This window comes from Dictyostelium discoideum (genome assembly GCF_000004695.1).
Source record: "Dictyostelium discoideum AX4 chromosome 6 chromosome, whole genome shotgun sequence".
Lineage (NCBI taxonomy): Eukaryota > Evosea > Eumycetozoa > Dictyosteliales > Dictyosteliaceae > Dictyostelium > Dictyostelium discoideum.
The window spans coordinates 2,680,498-2,699,799 of record NC_007092.3 but is presented as its reverse complement, the minus strand read 5'-3'; the positions used below and the strand labels follow the sequence as shown (position 1 = coordinate 2,699,799).

The window sequence follows — 19,302 nt, the reverse complement described above, 5'->3', positions numbered from 1 at the left end:
TCAAGAGAATCTGTAACAAATTCAAAATCCAGAAGATCAAATAAACAATTTAATTTTCAAAGTACATATCATTAATTCATTTCATTCATTATCTTTCTTTTTCTTCTTTTTTTATTTTTTATTTTATTCCTATTTAGTTTACAGCCAACACAACAAAAACAACAATAACAAATATAATACCAAACAACAACAATAACAACAATAACAACAACAACAACAAAACATCAAATATAACAATTGATAATAATGATAATAATAGCAATGAAAATATTATAAATAATAATAATGATAATGATAATAACGATAATGAAATAATAATAACTACAATGAAAAGTAGTAATAATAATACTAAAAACCACCACATTTTTTTAAATCCAGGTTATTTTCAAAACTTTTGGGAATGGGATAATTTTGGTGCATATACTATTTTCTTGGGTGTATACTCTGCAATCTTTTTATTATTGACAACAGTTTATTTATACTCACCAAGTTATTTCGAATATTTGGGTACCTTATCATTAACAATTGAATCTATCCTTGGTTTACCACAATTAATTCAAAATTATAAAAAAAGATCAACTAAAGGTTTAAGGTAATAAATTAATTAATTAATTATTATTAATAATATTTTTAAAATTAAAAATTAACCAACAATCTATCTATCTTTATATATTTTTTACAAATAGTCTTGTTTTAATTTCATCATGGTTTATTGGTGATTTATTTAAAACTTTGTATTTTTATTATAAAGATCAACCATCCCAATTCATTTTCTGTGGTACTGTTCAATTAATTATAGATATTTTAATTTCCCTTCAAATTATTTATTATAAATAAATAAATAAAATGTTACAAAAATAAAAAAAAAAGGGATAAAACAAATAATTAAAAAAAAAAAAAAAAAAAAAAAAAAAAAAAAAAAAAAACATTTTATAGTTTTTAGATTTATATTTATTTTATAGTGGAGGGTGACTATTTTTCCACTCTTGAATTTGTGCTTTTAAATTTCTATTTGGTATTAATATTGCAGATGTTGAGAATGGTCTCTTTGTAACAAAGGATATTGCTCCTCTTTTATCAAACCATTCTAAAATTGAACTCCTTTCAAAAGTGTATCCATCTGGTGCAACATAAGGATGCTCCATAATTTTTTGAGATATTGGACATAAAAAATAAATTGGAATCGTTGAATCAAAAAGTGCTTGTTGTTTTTCTTCTAATTTTTGAATAGGTGGTATTGGTATATTCTTATTATCATTATTTTGATTATTATTTTGATTATTATTATTATTATTATTATTTTGATTGTTATATTGAATATTATCTTTAATTATATTATTATTATCATTAATTATATCATTTAAATTATTATTATTATTATTATTATCATTTTTATTTCTTAAACTTTCAATTAATGAATCAGAATCTTCTAAAGGTGGTAATGATTTTTTAGTTTGATTAATTTTTGAATTTAAATTTAAATTTTGATAAAAATCACTAACCTTTTTATCAATTTTGAAACAATTTTTTGAGAAATCACCAACTATTTGTAAACCTTCCAATGATTTAATTCTTGAGAGAGCTACATAACTTTGACCATGTTCAAAAACTTTATTCAATGAAATTTGAGCACAATCTAATGTGACACCTTGAATTTTATGAAATGTTACAGCCCAAGCCAATTTTAGGGGAATTTGAATACGATAAATACGTTCACCATTATCATAGAATACTGAATAGTTTTCTGGTTTAATAACTTCCAATTCATCATTCATAAATTTAACCACTGGTAGATATCTATGACGCTGTCCTTTGAGATAGATTGCTGATGATTTAAATTGTTCAATCATTTTCTCACGTTGTCTAGTTTCAAGCATTGGTTGTTCTTGTAAGAATTGAATTAGTTTAGTTTGCTCATCAGGTGATTGATTCATGAAACCAATTACAACACCACGACTACCATTCACTAATGTTGGTGAAATATTTCTAACCAACATAACTTGAGCACCCGATTTTAAATTGAATCTTGATGCAGCCAGACATGATTTTCTAGAGTTTTCAAAAATTGATTGTAAATGATTGATTTTCTTTTGATCTTGAATATTCTCTTGATTTGCATTACGATCCAAGGCAATGAATTCAAATTGTTCTCTATTGATATCTTCTAAATACTTTTGATTCATTTCCTCTACTTTATTATTTGTAGTGTATAGAATGGTTGGTTGTATACCATTATCGGTAACCAATGGTTTATCACATTTTCTTAACTCTTGAAGAATCTTATCATCTATATTACCAACACGAATTCTTGATAACATCTCTGAGAAATGTTGATCCTTTTGTCTGAAAATTTGAGTCAATGGTATAATGATATCAATTGAACTATCCCAAGACTCTGCATCAAAGCAATGAGTTCTCTTTTTAACCAAAGATAAATCATCCCTAGTGAAATGTGCATCGGGTGGTGGTGATGGTACTGGTGGCAATTGATAGAAATCACCCGATAGCACAACTTGAATACCACCCCAAGGTAATTTCGATGGGTCAGGATACTCAATCTTCTTTTTATAACCATACTTTAAATTTGACTTCAACCTAATTATACGTGCAATCTTTTCTAAATTATCAAATAAATCACCATCCAACATTGATATCTCATCCACTATTAATACTTCACAAGATTTCCAATTATTTTTTTTACCATATGCTGCCTCTAATAGGAATTTAAATGGTTGATTACCTAATCTAATACCTGCGAATGAATGAATTGTCGTACCACCTATATTCAATGCTGCAATACCCGTCGTAGCAGTTACAAATGAACGAATACCTCTCTTTGATAACTCTTTAATCATAACATGTAAAAGATATGATTTACCAGTGCCACCAGGACCTGTAAAAAATATATTCTTTCCATTTAAAACATTATCTAATATCTCTAATTGTTCTTTATTTAATGATTCTCTTTTATGTTCAATATTTTCAAATAATTGTGTTGTTTTATTATTATTATTATTATTATTACTATTATTGTTATTATTATTTGGTATACCATACTTTAATTCAAAACTATTTTTTAATAATTCCATTGCATCTTCAAATGGTATAACATCATCGAATAAATCAATTGCACTGGATTTTGTTTTTTTTGAAGGAAAATCATTTTTATTTGTTTTAGGTCTCTTTGGTGTTGATGGTTTTAAATGATTTACAGTTGGTTTTGTTATATTTGTATTTGTTGTTGTTGATGTTGTTGTTGTAGTTGTTGTTTCAGTATTATTATTATTATTATTACTATTATTACTATTCATTTTTTGTGGTGATTTTGGTATTGTTGAATTCATTGATGTTATTGTAGATGAAGTAATGATTGAATGATTTTTTATACTATTTACATTTGACTTTGGCAATGAATTAACACCAACTAAATCAATTTCATCATCATTGCACAAATCTATGTAATCAATTTCTTTTCCGTTATTACCACTATTATACATAAAATTATATATTTTACAATTTATTTATTTTTTATTGTTTTTACCTTTGTTTCAAAAGCGAAAAAATAAAAAATAAAAAATAAAAAAAAAAATAAAAATATTTAGACAATTTGAATTAAAAATAAAAAAAAATAAAAAAAATAATAAAAAAAATAAAAATTTATAAATTTCTAAGAAAAGATTTTTTTAAAAACTTGTAAATTAATTTTTTATTTGGGAAAGAGCTATCTTTTTTTTATTTTTTTTTTTTATTTTTTTATTTTTTTTATTTTTTATTTTTTATTTTTATATTATTTTGAAATAATTTGAAATTGAGCAGCTTCTAAATATGTATCAATTTTAAAGTTAATTGATGCAGATATTTGTTTAATAAATTCTAAATGTACTCTTCTTGTACATTTAAACTTATAGGTAAATGCTGGTTCAATTGAACTAATTGTTTCTAAATATTTTAAAGATGCTAAAGATTTAAAGATTGATTCTTGGAATAATGCTTTCTTTTCACTTGGAAATAATTTATAACCAATCTCTCTAGCACGTTGAAAATGAAACCATTTGGAACCTGTAGTTTTTTCATTTGATAGTGATTGTCTCTTTACAGCCTCCTTTGTGTATAATAGTTTATCTTTATTTCTTGAGAATGATGATGCTAGAAAACATGAAATTAAAACGATCTTCATATGATATGGTATGTTTTTAGCATCACTATAACTTGCAAGTTGTCTTCCTTTTTCTTTTTCTTTTTCTTTCTCTTGTTGTTTCTGTTGTTGTGGAACTTGTTGTGGTGGATATATTTGATAGGTTTCTTGTTGTCTCTTTTGATCCTCTAATACAATTTCATCCTTTTCAGTTATGTTTCTTAATGATTTTACAATTTTACTTTCAATATTTTGATAAAGTATTGAATCACTATCTTCAACTCCACATGTACCATTATAAATCGGTTCAATATAATTTGGAAATAAATTATGACAAACGAATATAATATCAATGATATCTCTAGTAGTTGTATGAAATACTCTAACTACTAATTCAACCAATTTGTTATATAATTTAATATTGTCTTCTTCTTTTAATTTTAAATGATTATTATTATTATTATTATTATTACTATTATTACTATCATTATTATTTTGATTATAATTAATTATTGAGAAATTTGGTTTAAAATTTAAAACTATTGAACAAATTTCATTTGGTTCATATTGTGGGAAATGAATATTTCTAATTGGTTTAAATTCTTTACCAGTTGATAGAATTCTTTCAGTGGGAATCTCTGATAAAAGGTATAAACAAACTGGATGATCGGTAAACTCTTCAATTTTAAATAGAGAATAAAAGAATTCACCTTCGAATTTCATTAATTTCTCTGAATGCCTTAATATAATACTAATGGTTTCATTGGTTGATGCTTTTTCATACAATACTTGAACCATTTCTGATACTGACGGTATTGATGTTGCCGGTATCTTTTTTGAATAAATTTGACTCTTTATTATCATATTATTAAATTCTTTTGATAAATCATTAATTTTTAATAACTCAATTCTTTCATTTAAACTTTTATCTTTATAATCATAATCATCATCATAACCATCATCATAACCATCATTATTATTATTATTATTATTATTATTATTATTATTATTATTATTATTATTATTATTATTATTATTATTATTATTATTATTATCCTCCTCATTATCTTTGTTTATGTCATTATTTATATATTCATCATCATCATCATAATTTATAGGTTTTCTTCTTCCAAATTTATTAATATTTCTTAGTGTTGATAATAGTGACCTAAATAAAGATGCTGTACTATAATGTTCATTGCAATCAGCTTCACAATAAATTCTACTATTTGATTCTAATACATGTTTTATTGTTGTATATTTTCCTGTACTCTTAGGTCCCCATACAAATATTGCTCCTTTGTAATCCTGGTTTAAGAAAAAAAAAAAAGAAAACAAAAAAAAAAAAATATATTAGCAAAAATTTAGATTATTGGGGGGATACAATATTGATTTTATAAAAAAAAATCTTTAAACTAGAGATTTTTAAATAAAAAAAAAAAAAGAAACATACCGATATAACGACGTTATTTATTTTGTTTATTATTCTACTTCTTTTTGAGGTTTCAATCATCTTAGAAGAAAAAAAAAATTTTAATAAAAAAAAAAAAAATGAAAAAATTTATAGGAAAAAAAAAAAAAAAAAAATGACCGCCAACCATTTTTTTTAAAAATTTTTTTTTTTTTTTTTTTTAAATTTTACTATTTTTGGAGTACCAAAATTTTTATTAATAATGAGATTATTAGGAATTAATTTATCTATACAAAAAAAAAAAAAATATTGGTTACTTCACTTTTTAAGAGAAATAAAAAAAAAAAGTTTTACAAGTAATAAAAAAGGATTTGAGTATTTAAATTGAAATTTATTTCAAAATAAAAAAAAAAAAAAGTGGTAGATTTTTAATTATGAGAATTCCTAATCACCACAAACACAATTTCAAATAATAATAAAGTTTAACCGCAAAAGAAAAAAAAAAAAAAAAAAATTATAATTTAAAATATTTTAAAAATAAATTAAAATAATTAAATTCAAAAAAATTATATATTTAGTTAAATTAATATTCAATTTAAAAATAATAACCAAAGATCACAACTAAAAACAATTCGAAGCAACGTTATTAATAAATTGGTCTAATACCTTCTCTTGGAAAATGATTTATTAATAGCAAAAATTCAAATAATTTTTTTATTCACACTCTAATTATCCATCAAATTTCACAAAAAAACAATACCTTCTTGTTTTTATTTATCAAGTGTTTGTAAATCACAATATAAAAGAATAATTAAATTTATGAATCACATCACTGAGATAAATTCAAAAAAAAATAAAAAAAATTAAAAATAAAAAAAATTAAAAAAATAAAAAAAAAAATTAAAATAATTTTAATTTTATTTCAATAGTAAAATTAAATTAAAATTAAAATAATTAATAACAATCACGTATCAATCACAAAAAAAAAAAAAAATTTAAAATTAAAAAAAAAAAAACAAATCAAAATTGTGAAAGATGTGGGTTATTTTTATAAAATCAAAAAAAAACACAAAAAAAAAAAAATTTTAACAACCCCACTCTCCTCAAATAATTAAACCCAAATTCTATCTCTCAACAATTTATGAATAATCACAAAATGCACCTAATCTTTATTTTGATTATAATTAATAATAAAAGAAAAAAAAAAAAAAAAAAAAAAAAAAAAATTTAATTTAAAAAAAAAAAAAAAAAGTTCCTTTTTGGGTTTTTTTTTTTTTTTTTTAAATAAAAAAATTTAAAAGGGGTTTAATATATTTGGCCCTATTTTTGGAAATATATAAAATGGATAAAATTTTTTTTTAAAATTTTTTTTTTTTTAAAAAAATAAATTCATTGACCGATCAAAAAAAAAATAAAAAAAAAAAAAAAAAAAAAATAAAATAATAAAATAAAGTTAAAAAAAAATTATTTATTTATTTATTTATAGAGTTTTCAAAATAAAAAAATTAAAAATTAAAAAAATAAAATAAAATTATTTATAAAATTAAAAAATGACCTTAAGTGTAAGTTTAAAGAAATATTTTTTTTTTTATTTTTTTTATTTTTTTAAATTCGTTTTCATTCCCATTTTTCTCAATACACACAACACAATTTATTAATTTTTAAAAAAAAAATATATACATATAAAAAAAAAGACATTACTATTTGTTGGTGAACCAATATTTTTAATTGACCAACATTTTTCATTAATTGATCCAAGTACAAAAAGAATATTTGCAGATAATAAAATTAAAAATGCAACTAGGATTGGTAGTGAATCAAAGTCAGTACTAGAGATTGAATTAGATAATAATACAAAGATTTTAGTAAAACCATCATTTCAAATTCAAATTACTGAACGTAATACCTATAGATTTGCAACGGCACATCAATATGGAATTTTAACAAATAACAATTTATCTAACTCCAATGAAGATAAAAATCAAGATGATCTGGAAATCAATTCAAATAATAATTCAAATAAAATAATGTTTGAAATTAAAATATCACCACATTTAATGACAAATTTATTATTACCATCATCATCATCATCATCGTCTGCAAATCAAAATCAACAAAATCAACAAAATCAACAAAATCAACAACAACAACAACAACAACAACAACAAAATCAACAATCAATAAGTGATTCAAAAAAAGATATAAAACAATTAGAAAAGAATTCTGATAAAATTTCATCATCAATTTCAATAATTGATTTAAAATCTGAACAATTACAACATCAAATTCAAATTAATGGTAGAGATAATACAACAATTAATAATCTTTTTGAATATTTTATAAAACCTGGTACTTATGAATTGATAAAAGGTAGAATGTCTGGAGTATTAAATAATATTGAAATTGAATCAAAACAAAAGAATTACTCAATCGATATTGATTATACCAATGGAAGAGTTTATATAAAATCAATGAATTCATTCTTAGGTTTAAATTCTACGTCAATGGATTTAGAAGAATTTAATAATACCTATGAAGTTGTAATATTTAATACTCATTCAATTGCACAATCATTAATTACCAAAGAGAATTGTAATGATTTTATAAAGATTGAATCAAGATCAAATCGTCGTGAAAAAACATGGAAATTAATAAACGATAGAAAAGAATTATTTAAAAAGGAATTAACAATTTCAAAAGATAATATAGAGCTATTTGAATTTGTTATTACAGAATTTTGTACAAAAAGTAAAGATATTAATTTAGAATTTATAAATAAAAAGAATCCATACCTATTAGAACCCTTGAATGAAATTTCTAAACTTTATGAACAAATTCATTTAAATAAATCACCAAAAGAAATTTTACATCAAATACTTTATGAATCACATTATCAATTACTACTAGGTAAAAGATTGCATGATCCTTTAACTCATTTAGCAAAGAAAATGGATATTTTCAATACAACCATTCTACATATTGATTCAATTTTAAAAGATTCAAAAGAAACTGTTATGGTATTTGGTAATTTTGAAAGTTGTAAAAGAAAAGTAATTTCATTCTTAAAAGATAATAATTTAAATAATTCAATCATTGGTAATGGTGGTTCTGCTGCATCAAATGCAAGTGGTGTATCAATAATTAGCAATGGTGGCGGTGGTGGTGGTGGTAATGGTGGTAATGGTATGAGTTTATCATCATCATGTTCATCAATTTCATCATTCATTTCAAATTCACCATCAAGTATTGGTGGTATTAATCATTCAAGTGGTGGTTGGTCAAATTCATTATCGATTCAAGAGAATTTTTCAACTCAAGGATTTCAAATTTTTAATTCACCATTTAAAAAATGGATTATTTTTAAGTGTCCAACATTTAATGAAATTAGAAATGATATAAATTCATCACAATCAATTGATTATATAATTGAAAGATCAAAATCAATTAAATGTTTATTAATTGTCATTCCATTTAAAGAGTTTTACATTGATAATGGTAATAAAGTCATTGAAACCATTGAATCATTTAAAGAAAGATTTCCTACTACATTTGATCGTACAAATCATCCAGAATCACAACAAAATGTTCAAATAATTGTTTCTGGTATTGAAGAAGTTTGTTCTAATAGTGGTGGTGGTGGTGTAATCTCAAAAAATTGTAGATTATTACAACGTATTAAACAATTAACAGATCAAGTTACAAAAACTAAAGAAAAACTATTATCAAATAGTAATACCAATTCTATAAGTATTGAATATCAAATTTGTTCATGTTTAAAGAAAGAAAGTTTATTTCAACAGCTATTAGAGATGGAAAAAAATGGTCAAATTCATTATTTTGAACAATCAGTTTTTAAACGTATACCATTATTAAAGAGTATTGATCAATCAACTCCATTTCCAAAGAATCAATATAAATCAACAATGAATAATCCAATAATGCAAAATCGTCTATATCAAAGTTTAGAGATATTTGCTTTAACTTGGACAAATATCTTAAGTAAATTTTTACATTCTGAACAATTAATTTATCAACAAGAATATAACAATTATTTAATTCAATTAGAAATTGAAAAAACTAAAACCAAAATCGTTAAAACTACAAATCAACTATTTGAATTACGTCAAAAAGAAGCAATTTATAAAAAAAACTTAAGAGAATTATTAAGAATTAAAGAGAATTCATCAAATCAATCAGCTGAAATTAAAAATGATTTAATTAAACGTTCTCATGATAAATGTAAAGAGAGAATCTATGCATTACAATGTGAAGTTAATAACTGTACACCAGGTAGTAATAATCCATTGGAGTGTTCATTCGTTTTCATTCAACATGGTAATTCAATTGCCGCTCAATATCCAAATCTATCAAGTAGTGAAGCCATTAAATTATATTTAGAGAATGAAATCAAAAGAATTGAAACCGATGAATATGATAAAGAATTGGAAGATTGTATAAAATATGAAACTAAAAAACTCATAAAAAGAAAACAAGAAATTAAAATTGAAGAAACAACTCTTGAAGATTTTAATAAGAAACAAATTGATAGTGAAAAAGAAATTCAAGATAATTTATCATCAATAAAATTAATTAAAGATAAGAAAAAAAGTTTAGAATTTGTATTATTAACTAAAAATCTAAAGAATTCTTTATTGGTTGAAAAAATTATCAGTGGTTTAAGTTGTAAAAATTTAAATAATGCAAATAGTAATTCATCAAATCAATTAAATAATTTTAATATTATAATTAATTCAAACTCAATTTATAATAATGGTTATGGCAATAATGGTGGTAATCAAAATAATATTGATAATGATAATTTATTATTAACGTTCAATGGTGGTGATACTTCAGTCGATATAAGTGATACCGATAGTATTTATAGTATGAATGGTGCTAATAGTATTGGCTCCAGTGGTATTAGAGGTTTGAGTGGAAGTTATAATTCAATAAATACATCATTTAATTTATCTACTTCTTCAGTTTCTTTATCTTCAACTTTAAATTCAACACCACCACAAACTAATACCAATTCACCTTCAATTGGACCTCAAACAAATCAAAATCAATTAACTCCATTCTCATCAATACATACAATTAGTAAAGAAAAGAATATTTTTAAACAATATTTACAAACTCATAATCAATATCAAAATTTTATTAAAGAAAAAAGATTAGAAATTCAACATCAACAACGTTTATCAAAATCAATAAATTGATTTTTTTTTTTTTTTTCTTTTTTTTTTTTATTTAAATATTACTAGTTTTTTTAAGATATAATTTATTTTTATTTTTATTTTTATTTTTATTTTTATTTTTATTTTTATTTTTTTTTTTTAATGAATTATTAGATTTAAAAATAATTAAATCTTTTTTTTTTTTTTTTTGATTGATTTTGTTTTTGAATTTTTTTATTGATTTTTTTTTTTTTTTTTAAAAAAGTTTAAATTGAAATACCTTTATAATTTTGAGATTGAATGTATTTGATAGTATTTTGTAAATATGGTAATGCTGGATCAGCTTCTTTAACATGAGTAGTACGAATTAATTCAACCAAATCTGAAACGAATTGAATTGGAACAGCATCAGTTTCTTTATCACAATAGAAGAGACATTCATTCAAAATGTCAACAAATGTACCAAGACCAGGACTCGATTCATTACTGATAATGGAGAGAGCTTTTTTGAGAGCTTGTAATACAGAGTCTGGATTTTGATATTGACGAGAAGGATTATCAACCCAGAATAAATGTGAACAAGTAGAGATGAGTTTTGCTTGATCTTGTGGTAAGAGAAGACGAGAAGCTTGTTTAATGGTTTGGGCGGCCAAGGATTCATAGATCTCTTCATTTGGAATGCTTAAACTATTGAGAGTAGAGATTAACAATTGAAGGGCCATAACTTGAGCTTTGAAATCGGCGATATCTTCTTGGAAGATTAAGAGAGCCTTGATGGCCAATTCTTTGACACGAGAGACCAAACCACAGTGGTCAAAGGTTTGGAGTGCTTGAAGGTATAATCTAAAGCTAAGATCGGCCAATTTGATATCGGCCAAAGCTTTGATGGTTTCACTGACAAAGGTGAAAATCTTTGAACCAATTGCAATCCATTTATTTTCATCCAAACTGATGACACCACTATCGACTTGTTGTTTAAAGTTACGAATGAAACGAAGAGAACAGAATACCAATGGAACCAAAGTATGTCTAATACGATGTGGACCACCTTTACCAAAGTGACCACGAGCAATAATGTAAATCTTGAATAGTTTCTCTGGATCTTCGCTATCAAAGAGATGAATGAGTGAGGCGACTTTATTTTGTTCCTCTTGGAAGTCTTCCTTATCGATGTCATCCATATCTGGTTGATCTTGTTCATCCTTGATCAAGGTTTGAATGGTCTCCAAGAGATTGTTAACTGCTTCTGGCTCTTCAATGATTGTACTATTGTTGATGGTATTGTTTACAATATCCAATGAAACCTTCTTTCTATTGTTATATGATAAACATGAAATCAATGGTTGATAGTTACTCAATTTCAATACAACCAATACATTCTTGAATACATCCAATGGAATTTGTAATAATTGAATGATTTGTTTAACACATGTTGGTTTGTTAATATCTTCTTTGGCCTTATTAACAATAATTGATTGACATAATCCTAATACTTCATTAGCATTATCTTTATTAGTTGGATAACATTTAAGTGTTAAATTTAATAAAGATACATGTAATCCTAAAATATCTTGTAATTCCATATTTGGTCTTGCCTAAAAAATAAAATAAAATAAATAAATAAATAATTAATAATTAATAATTAATAATATATATATTTAAAAAATTTTACTTACTTGAATAATTTCTTTAACATTATTGAAAAAGATATCGAAAATTTTAATATTATCTGGAACAAGATCAGCATTACGAGTTGCAAAGTTAGCAAGTCTATCAATGAGTGAAGCAATGATAGTTTTAACATCAACACCAGATTGAAGTTGAGCACAAGTTTGAAGAATAATATCGAGTGTAGCCAAATGAAATTCATCTGGGAATACTTGAATTAAGATTTCCATTAAATATTGTTGAGCGATTTTATCCTTACAATTGATGATTTGTTCTACGACCTTTGGTAAAACCACTTCACTATATGTTTTTTGATCAACACCATCGAGTTGTGCTAAACGTGATAAATTCTTACCGACCAATAATCTTAACTCTAAACGTTCATTCTCTCTTCTCTCTCTATCTTTGGTTGGAGCTTGATGTTGCATACGTACCCAAAGTTTATTAGTCTCTGTGAAATTTTGAATGATGAAATCAATTGAATCCATAACTGTACCATTCTCAACGGATGAATCAATATCTGGTAATTTATCTTTGGTAACTTCACTAAGATAATGTCTTAAAAATAAACCTCTTGTTGGATGTTGAACACCTCTACACATTTCAATTAAATCTTTTAATACATCTTTTGCTGGTGCTTGTTTAGTTTTAATATAAACTGATCCAACTGTAATTAATAAATATCTATTGTAAAAAAAAAAATAAAAAAATAAAAATATATATATACACATTATTAGTATTTTGTAAAAAAACTTTTTTTTTTTTTTTTTTTTTTTTAAAAAAACTTACAATCTTGGTAAAACATTACCAGCATGTTGTACAACTTCATAAAGTTCAATCATTTTCTTACCATGTTTCTCTTCATAGAGATAAGTATTCAAGTATTGAAGATAATCAAAAGCAACTAAATAGAGAGCATAATATGATTTTGGTGAAAGTAAACTTGTACGGAGTTCATTGATAATGTTTGAGGCATACTTGAGTGCATCCATTAATTTTGAGTTATCCAAAGATAATTTCATGTGATGACCTTGAATCATAACATTGTTTTTAGCTTCTTCAAAGAATTTTGCTTGTTCTTCTTCTGGTGATAAAGTTTGTGCTACTGTTGGTTTATTTTTTTTCATCATTTTTTACTATTTTTATATTTGATTTTTATTATTATAATTATTATATTTACAAAGGGAGGAAAAAAAAAAAAACTTTTAATTGTTATATATAAAACTAAATATAAAAAAAAAAAAAACACACAACGATTTCGGAATATAAATAAAAAAAAAAAAATATATAATTAAAATATAAAACTTTTATATTAATTAATCGATTGTGAGTGCGAGAGTGTTTTTTAAAAAAATATAAAAAAAAAAAAAGAAAAAAATTAAAAAAAAAATAAAAAAAAAAAAATAAAAAAAATAAAAAAATGGAAAATATCTTTAAAAAAAAAAATAAAAAAAAAAAAATAAAAAAAAAAAAATAAAAAAAAAAAATAAATATAAAAGTGATGTGGAATTTATTTTTATGGAATAGAAAATTCTTAAAAAGGGGTCTATCCTATTTATATTCCAAAAATTAAAAAAAAGGAAAAAAAAAAATAATGTTTCTTAGACCTACCAATTTCATTTAAAAATAAATTAAAATAAACAAAACAAATATTTTTATTTTTTTTTTTTTTTTTTTTTTTTTTTTTAAATCTTTTTAATTGAACTCATTAAAGATTCATATGCACGTTGATCTTCTAATCTTTCTTCTTCATTTTCATAATCACCTTCTTCTTGTTCATCTTCATAACTTTCATATTCACCTGAATCTTCCATATCACGATCATCTCTATAATCATCCTCTTCATCATCATAAATATTTTTAGTTTTTTCTTGGTTTTCTCTTTTCTTTTCCTCTGGATTAAAATAAAAAAAAAAAATTAAAAATTAAATAAAATAATTATTAATAATTATGTATTATTATTATTATTATTTTTTTTTTTTTTTTTTTTTTTTTTTTTTTTTTTTTTATAAACATATATATTTAAATTTTTAATAAACATACTTTTAAAATCATATTCAACTTTTGCACCTTTTGATTCTTCTAAATCTCTTTTTAATTTTTCCCAATTTTTATTTGCTTCAGCTTGTTCTTTATCAGATTTTTGTTTTTTAATTTTTTCAAGGTCAGCCTTATAGTATTTATGATAATCTTGAGCGGCCAAACCAATCTTTTCAAAGAATTCATCGATACCAGAACCATCAACAGCTGATACACCAACACTTTGAAGTGTTGAATAAAATTCTTCTAAAACCAATGAAAGTGATCTTGTTAAATTGCCCATATAAGTTGGATCGTTGGTGAGGGCGTCTTGAAAAGAGTCAAAATCAGACATCCACTCCTCTGCAAAACGATGATTGGTGATATCGATCTTATTGAATGCCACAACCATTGGTAGCTTACTCTTGTACATTATACTACAGGCATACAACATATTGGACATGAAGGTAGTAGGATCAACGGTACGTGGTGTATCGACAACGTATACCAATACAGTTGGAAATGATGATGCCATCAATTCAGTGATGATAGTACCTGATGCACTCCATGTGAATACTTCGATTTGTCCTGGTGTATCCAATATAATGTAGTCCAATGATGATGATCTCTTTTCAACAATCTCCAATACCTTATCGAATTTAGTACTAAATAAATTCAATGATGTAACAATACCCCCATTTGGTCCTAAATTAAATTGTTTCATAACTTCTTTATAATTCACTGTATCTCTAATATCAATATTTGGTGTATATGGTAATTTACTAACAGCTGGATCTAAATTTATAATATATCCTGGTATTTTATTTTCATATAAATGTGCTCTAATTCTCTTTTTTTTTAAAAAAAAATAAAATAATAAGTTTTTTATTCTTATTATATTTGTGTGTGGTATGTATACGGCATATAAAAAAAAAGAAATATAATTCAAACTTACTTGTAATAAAGTAGTTTTACCACTACCGGCCATACCTAAAACTATAATATTAATTGGTTGTTTTTCTTCTTTATTTTCATTATTATTATTATTATTTACATTGTCTTTATCTGTTGTTTTTGTTGTTGTAGTTGAGGTTGCAGTGGTTTCGCTCATTTTCGTTGTTTTGGAATTTATTAAAATGTTTGAAATTTTTGTTTTTTTTTAATTTTTGTTTTTTTTATTTTTTTTATTTTTTTTATTTTATATTTTTATTTTTTTTTAATTTTTTTTTTTTTCTGAAAAAAATGAAAAAACGAATCCAATTAATGAAATCGGAATTCCTTTGACAGTTTTTTTTTTTTTCTTTACAACTAAGCATATTACTAATATTGTTATTATTTTTATTATTTTTATTATTTGATAATTTGGAAAATTATGGGTAATTGAAAAAAATATATATATATTTATCCATAATACAATCTAATATTAAAAAAAAAATATATATATATAAATTGATTTGATTAAATTGGGTTATTTTTTATTTTTATTATTTTCTTTTTTTTTTTTTTTTTTTTTTTAAGGTTTATTCTTATTTTTCCTTTTTATTCTTTCCAAAAATTAACTAATAAAAAATTGTTTTTGGAAAAAATAAAATAAAATATAAATTGCTGTTTTTTAAAATCAAAAAATTAGTAAAATTAATTAATAAAATAAAACTAATTAATTTTTTTAATTTTAATTTTATTTATTGTTTATTCATTTTTACTTCACCCTCATTATTACTCTTTAAACCAATGTTTTCTTATACAACTACCAAATAGACTAATTGGGAACATTTTGTAGTCCAACCAAAATAACTCTATTTCCTATCATTAACTCACATTTTTCAAAAGAATAATTTTTTTTTTTTTTTACTTTTAGTTTTGATTTAAACCCCCCTTTATATCGTCATATAATAAAATATTTGGAAAATTTCTCAAAAAAAAAAAAAAGTTAAAAATAAAAAAAAAAAAAAAAAAAAAAAAAAAAAAAAAAAAAAAAAACGAATATGTCACAAGATTTTTTTTTTATAATTTTAATTTCATTTTCATTTCTAAAATAAATAAAAATACAAAGAATAATGGAAAATCCTGAAAATCCAACAACTACAATAAAAGAAGAAACAAAAACAACAACTATAAATACCACTACAAATAATAATAATAGTAATAGTAATAATAATAATAATAATAATAATGATAATGATAATTTAAAAAAAACAGAGGTTGATTCAAACGAACAACCAAAACCAAAAGGAAGTAATATAAATAATAATTTAAAATCAACAGTTGGTGTATTAGATAATGTTAAAGATGATCAATCATGGTTATCAGATTTAAAATTACATACATTCGATCATATGATTGATATTAGTAGAACCATTTGTACAAAATGTGAAAAAAAGAGAAAATATTTTTGTTATGACTGTTGTTTACCATTAGGTGATCCTGAAAACTCACCAAAATTAAAATTACCTTTAAATGTTGATGTGTAAGTAATTATAATAATAATAATAAAAATAATAATAATAATAATAATAATAATAATAATAATAATAATAATAATAATAATAATAATAATAATAATAATAATAATTACTAATTATTTTTATTTAAAGTATTCATCATCCAACCGAATTAATTAGTAAAAGTACAGCAATTCATTCCAAAGTTATAGCATATGAGGATGTAAAATTTATAGAATTTCCAGAGGAAATACCAGATTATAATTTAGATGAAACTATATTGTTATATCCTTCAGAAGATTCATGTTTTGTAAAGGATATTGATTTTAGTAATATTAAGAAAGTGTTATTCGTTGAATCACAATGGCATAATGCAAGAAAGATATTAAAACATCCAAAATTACAAGGTATAAAATGTGTAAAGATCGATATGCAAAAAACAATGTTTTGGAGACACCAACGTCATGGTGACAGTTATCTAGCAACCATAGAAGCAATCTATTACTTTTTCAAAGAATTTCATTTATCTCAAAATAATAATCAATACAATGGTGAATATGATAATCTCTTATTCTATTACACATTTTTTTATAATTTAATTCAAACAACCTATAAACAACAAAATAGAGATTTTATTAGAAAAGATAATTATATTCAATAAAATAAAATAAACTTTTTTTTTTATATATATAAGTTTTATTTTTTTTTTTTTTATTTTTATTATTTTTTATTTTATTTTAAATTTGTTTTGATTTTGAAATTGATAAATCAAAACGTGAATATAAAATAATGAAAATACAAAGTGTAAAGACAGCACCAATAACTAATAATGGTTCATGGAAGATAGAGAGTGATGAGAGGTTATAGGTGACTTGAATGTAACGATAGTTTTCAGAGGCGGTATCTTTGATGTTGATGACGACAACTGGACGACCGATGGTGTCGAGATAAGTTTTACGATTTTCTTCAGATTGAGTGAAAGCGAATGGAGCGTGGACTTTGATATCGGTGGCACCTTCTGGGAGTACGACTTTCAAGATATGATTCTCAACGTAAACATTGTCAATACCAACACCAAAGGTAACATTGAGATGATATTGACCGGTGAGGGTATCGACAGAGAGGAATTTCTCAATTGGGAGATTGTAACCAGTGTAAAAGGTATTCTTCCAACCACCCATCAATGGGAAACGTGGTTGAATCTTAAAGTTGATACGATTGGCGAGATATTGGTAGGAGGAGGTGGAAATGTTGCCAATCGAGTCACGATAGTAGAAATCGGTGGCTGAAAGTGGCACGGCTTCGTTTACCTCTGCGATTTGGTTTGGGTTTACTGATGGGTTACGTTGGTAGTCCAAACGAGAGAATGCGCCTACCAAATGGGCACCCTTATTCTCCAATTGGTAATGAGTCTCCACAGCGAGGTTGCCCCAATGTGAGACTTCATACTCTTTCAATAGATTGGTGAGTACGAAAAATGGTGACCCATTCTCATAGTGAATACGCATTGGGCTTACTGAGAATGCTTCAATTGCACTGTATGGACCATAGGTGACTGTCATTCCCTTCAATGAGGTTGGTTGCTCCTCACTGTAAGATTCAACCTTACTTGATGCTAATTTAACAGTTGTCTTTTGTGTCTCTGTCTTGTATGGTGATGTAAAGTAATGATTATTCAAATATAATACCAATTGAGTTTGACCTTGTTTAATCTCACTTGGATATGGTATCATTTGTTCAATCATTGATGTAACTTTAACTTTTAATTGTACAATTTCATCTTTTTTAACTTTATTTTTTAATTCAATATTATAAGTTTTAAATCTAAATTATTTAATATTAGTATTAATACTGATATATATATATGTGTGTGTGTGTGTGTGTGTGAGTGTGGGTGGGTGTGTGATATTTAATATTTAAATCTTTTATTTTTTTTTTTTTTTTTATTTTTTTTTTTTTTTACTCACCCTTCTTTAATATTGATTGAATTTGGTGATAAATAAACTTTTAATTCATTATTTTGAGAATCTAATGCTTGAATTGAAACATGATATTTAGAGTTGAATGAAATTTGATAGATATCATTTTTATCGGTTAATGATTTTGCTTTGATTGAGATACTCTCTTTAGAGAGGTGAGTTGTAACATCGATTGAACGTTGAACATCTTGATTTATCCATGTTTGGCTTGTTGAATTAACAACATTTGAACCAACTAAGAATATTAAAAATACAAATAATAATAAATTATTTAAAACTTTCATTATTATTATTATTTTTTTTTTTTTTTTTTTTTTTTTTTATTTTCCCAAATTGATGGTCAAAAAAAAAAAATTAATAATGAAGTGAAAATCAAAAATTTTTTTTTTTTTTTTTAATTTTTTTTTTTTTTTTTTTTTTAATTTTTTTTTTTTTTTTTTTTGAAATTGTTGCTTGCGTGCGTGGAAGATCT

At 23.6% G+C, this 19,302-nt stretch overlaps 8 protein-coding genes across 8 annotated transcripts in view; 3 read left to right on the top strand and 5 right to left on the bottom strand.

Annotated features, from left to right (window-relative positions):
• Positions 1-837, top strand: part of DDB_G0293284 (hypothetical protein) — a gene marked incomplete at both ends in the record, with an annotated part of 1,089 nt that extends 252 nt beyond the window's left edge. Inside the window, 3 exons of the mRNA XM_629244.1 lie at positions 1-61; positions 145-592; positions 687-837. The exon at positions 1-61 is cut by the window's left edge and continues 252 nt beyond it. Coding sequence (XP_629246.1) covers positions 1-61; positions 145-592; positions 687-837 — 660 coding nt within the window. The remainder of the gene's footprint in view (positions 62-144; positions 593-686) is intronic.
• Positions 838-956: 119 nt separating this feature from the next.
• DDB_G0293212 (hypothetical protein) lies at positions 957-3,497 on the bottom strand (the record flags this gene model as incomplete). The annotated part of the gene is made up of 1 exon (XM_629243.1): positions 957-3,497. The coding sequence occupies one exon, from the start codon at positions 3,495-3,497 to the stop codon at positions 957-959; it is 2,541 nt and encodes an 846-aa protein (XP_629245.1).
• A 290-nt stretch (positions 3,498-3,787) lies between these two features.
• orcE (origin recognition complex subunit 5) lies at positions 3,788-5,648 on the bottom strand (the record flags this gene model as incomplete). Its single annotated transcript, XM_629242.1, has 2 exons — positions 3,788-5,443; positions 5,589-5,648. The coding sequence occupies 2 exons, from the start codon at positions 5,646-5,648 to the stop codon at positions 3,788-3,790; spliced, it is 1,716 nt and encodes a 571-aa protein (XP_629244.1).
• Positions 5,649-7,096: 1,448 nt separating this feature from the next.
• On the top strand, positions 7,097-10,765 carry DDB_G0293216 (hypothetical protein; the record flags this gene model as incomplete). The annotated part of the gene is made up of 2 exons (XM_629241.1): positions 7,097-7,108; positions 7,241-10,765. The coding sequence occupies 2 exons, from the start codon at positions 7,097-7,099 to the stop codon at positions 10,763-10,765; spliced, it is 3,537 nt and encodes a 1,178-aa protein (XP_629243.1).
• Positions 10,766-10,989: 224 nt separating this feature from the next.
• On the bottom strand, positions 10,990-13,521 carry vps35 (vacuolar sorting protein 35; the record flags this gene model as incomplete). Its single annotated transcript, XM_629240.1, has 3 exons — positions 10,990-12,318; positions 12,400-13,075; positions 13,181-13,521. The coding sequence occupies 3 exons, from the start codon at positions 13,519-13,521 to the stop codon at positions 10,990-10,992; spliced, it is 2,346 nt and encodes a 781-aa protein (XP_629242.1).
• Positions 13,522-14,076: 555 nt separating this feature from the next.
• Positions 14,077-15,521, bottom strand: gpn1 (AAA ATPase domain-containing protein; the record flags this gene model as incomplete). The annotated part of the gene is made up of 3 exons (XM_629239.1): positions 14,077-14,285; positions 14,435-15,260; positions 15,366-15,521. 3 exons carry the CDS (start codon positions 15,519-15,521, stop codon positions 14,077-14,079), a joined length of 1,191 nt encoding a protein of 396 aa, XP_629241.1.
• Positions 15,522-16,467: 946 nt separating this feature from the next.
• Positions 16,468-17,512, top strand: DDB_G0293222 (hypothetical protein; the record flags this gene model as incomplete). Its single annotated transcript, XM_629238.1, has 2 exons — positions 16,468-16,877; positions 17,005-17,512. The coding sequence occupies 2 exons, from the start codon at positions 16,468-16,470 to the stop codon at positions 17,510-17,512; spliced, it is 918 nt and encodes a 305-aa protein (XP_629240.1).
• A 76-nt stretch (positions 17,513-17,588) lies between these two features.
• ost1 (dolichyl-diphosphooligosaccharide-protein glycotransferase) lies at positions 17,589-19,114 on the bottom strand (the record flags this gene model as incomplete). The annotated part of the gene is made up of 2 exons (XM_629237.1): positions 17,589-18,675; positions 18,819-19,114. The coding sequence occupies 2 exons, from the start codon at positions 19,112-19,114 to the stop codon at positions 17,589-17,591; spliced, it is 1,383 nt and encodes a 460-aa protein (XP_629239.1).
• Between the last annotated feature and the right edge of the window lie 188 nt (positions 19,115-19,302).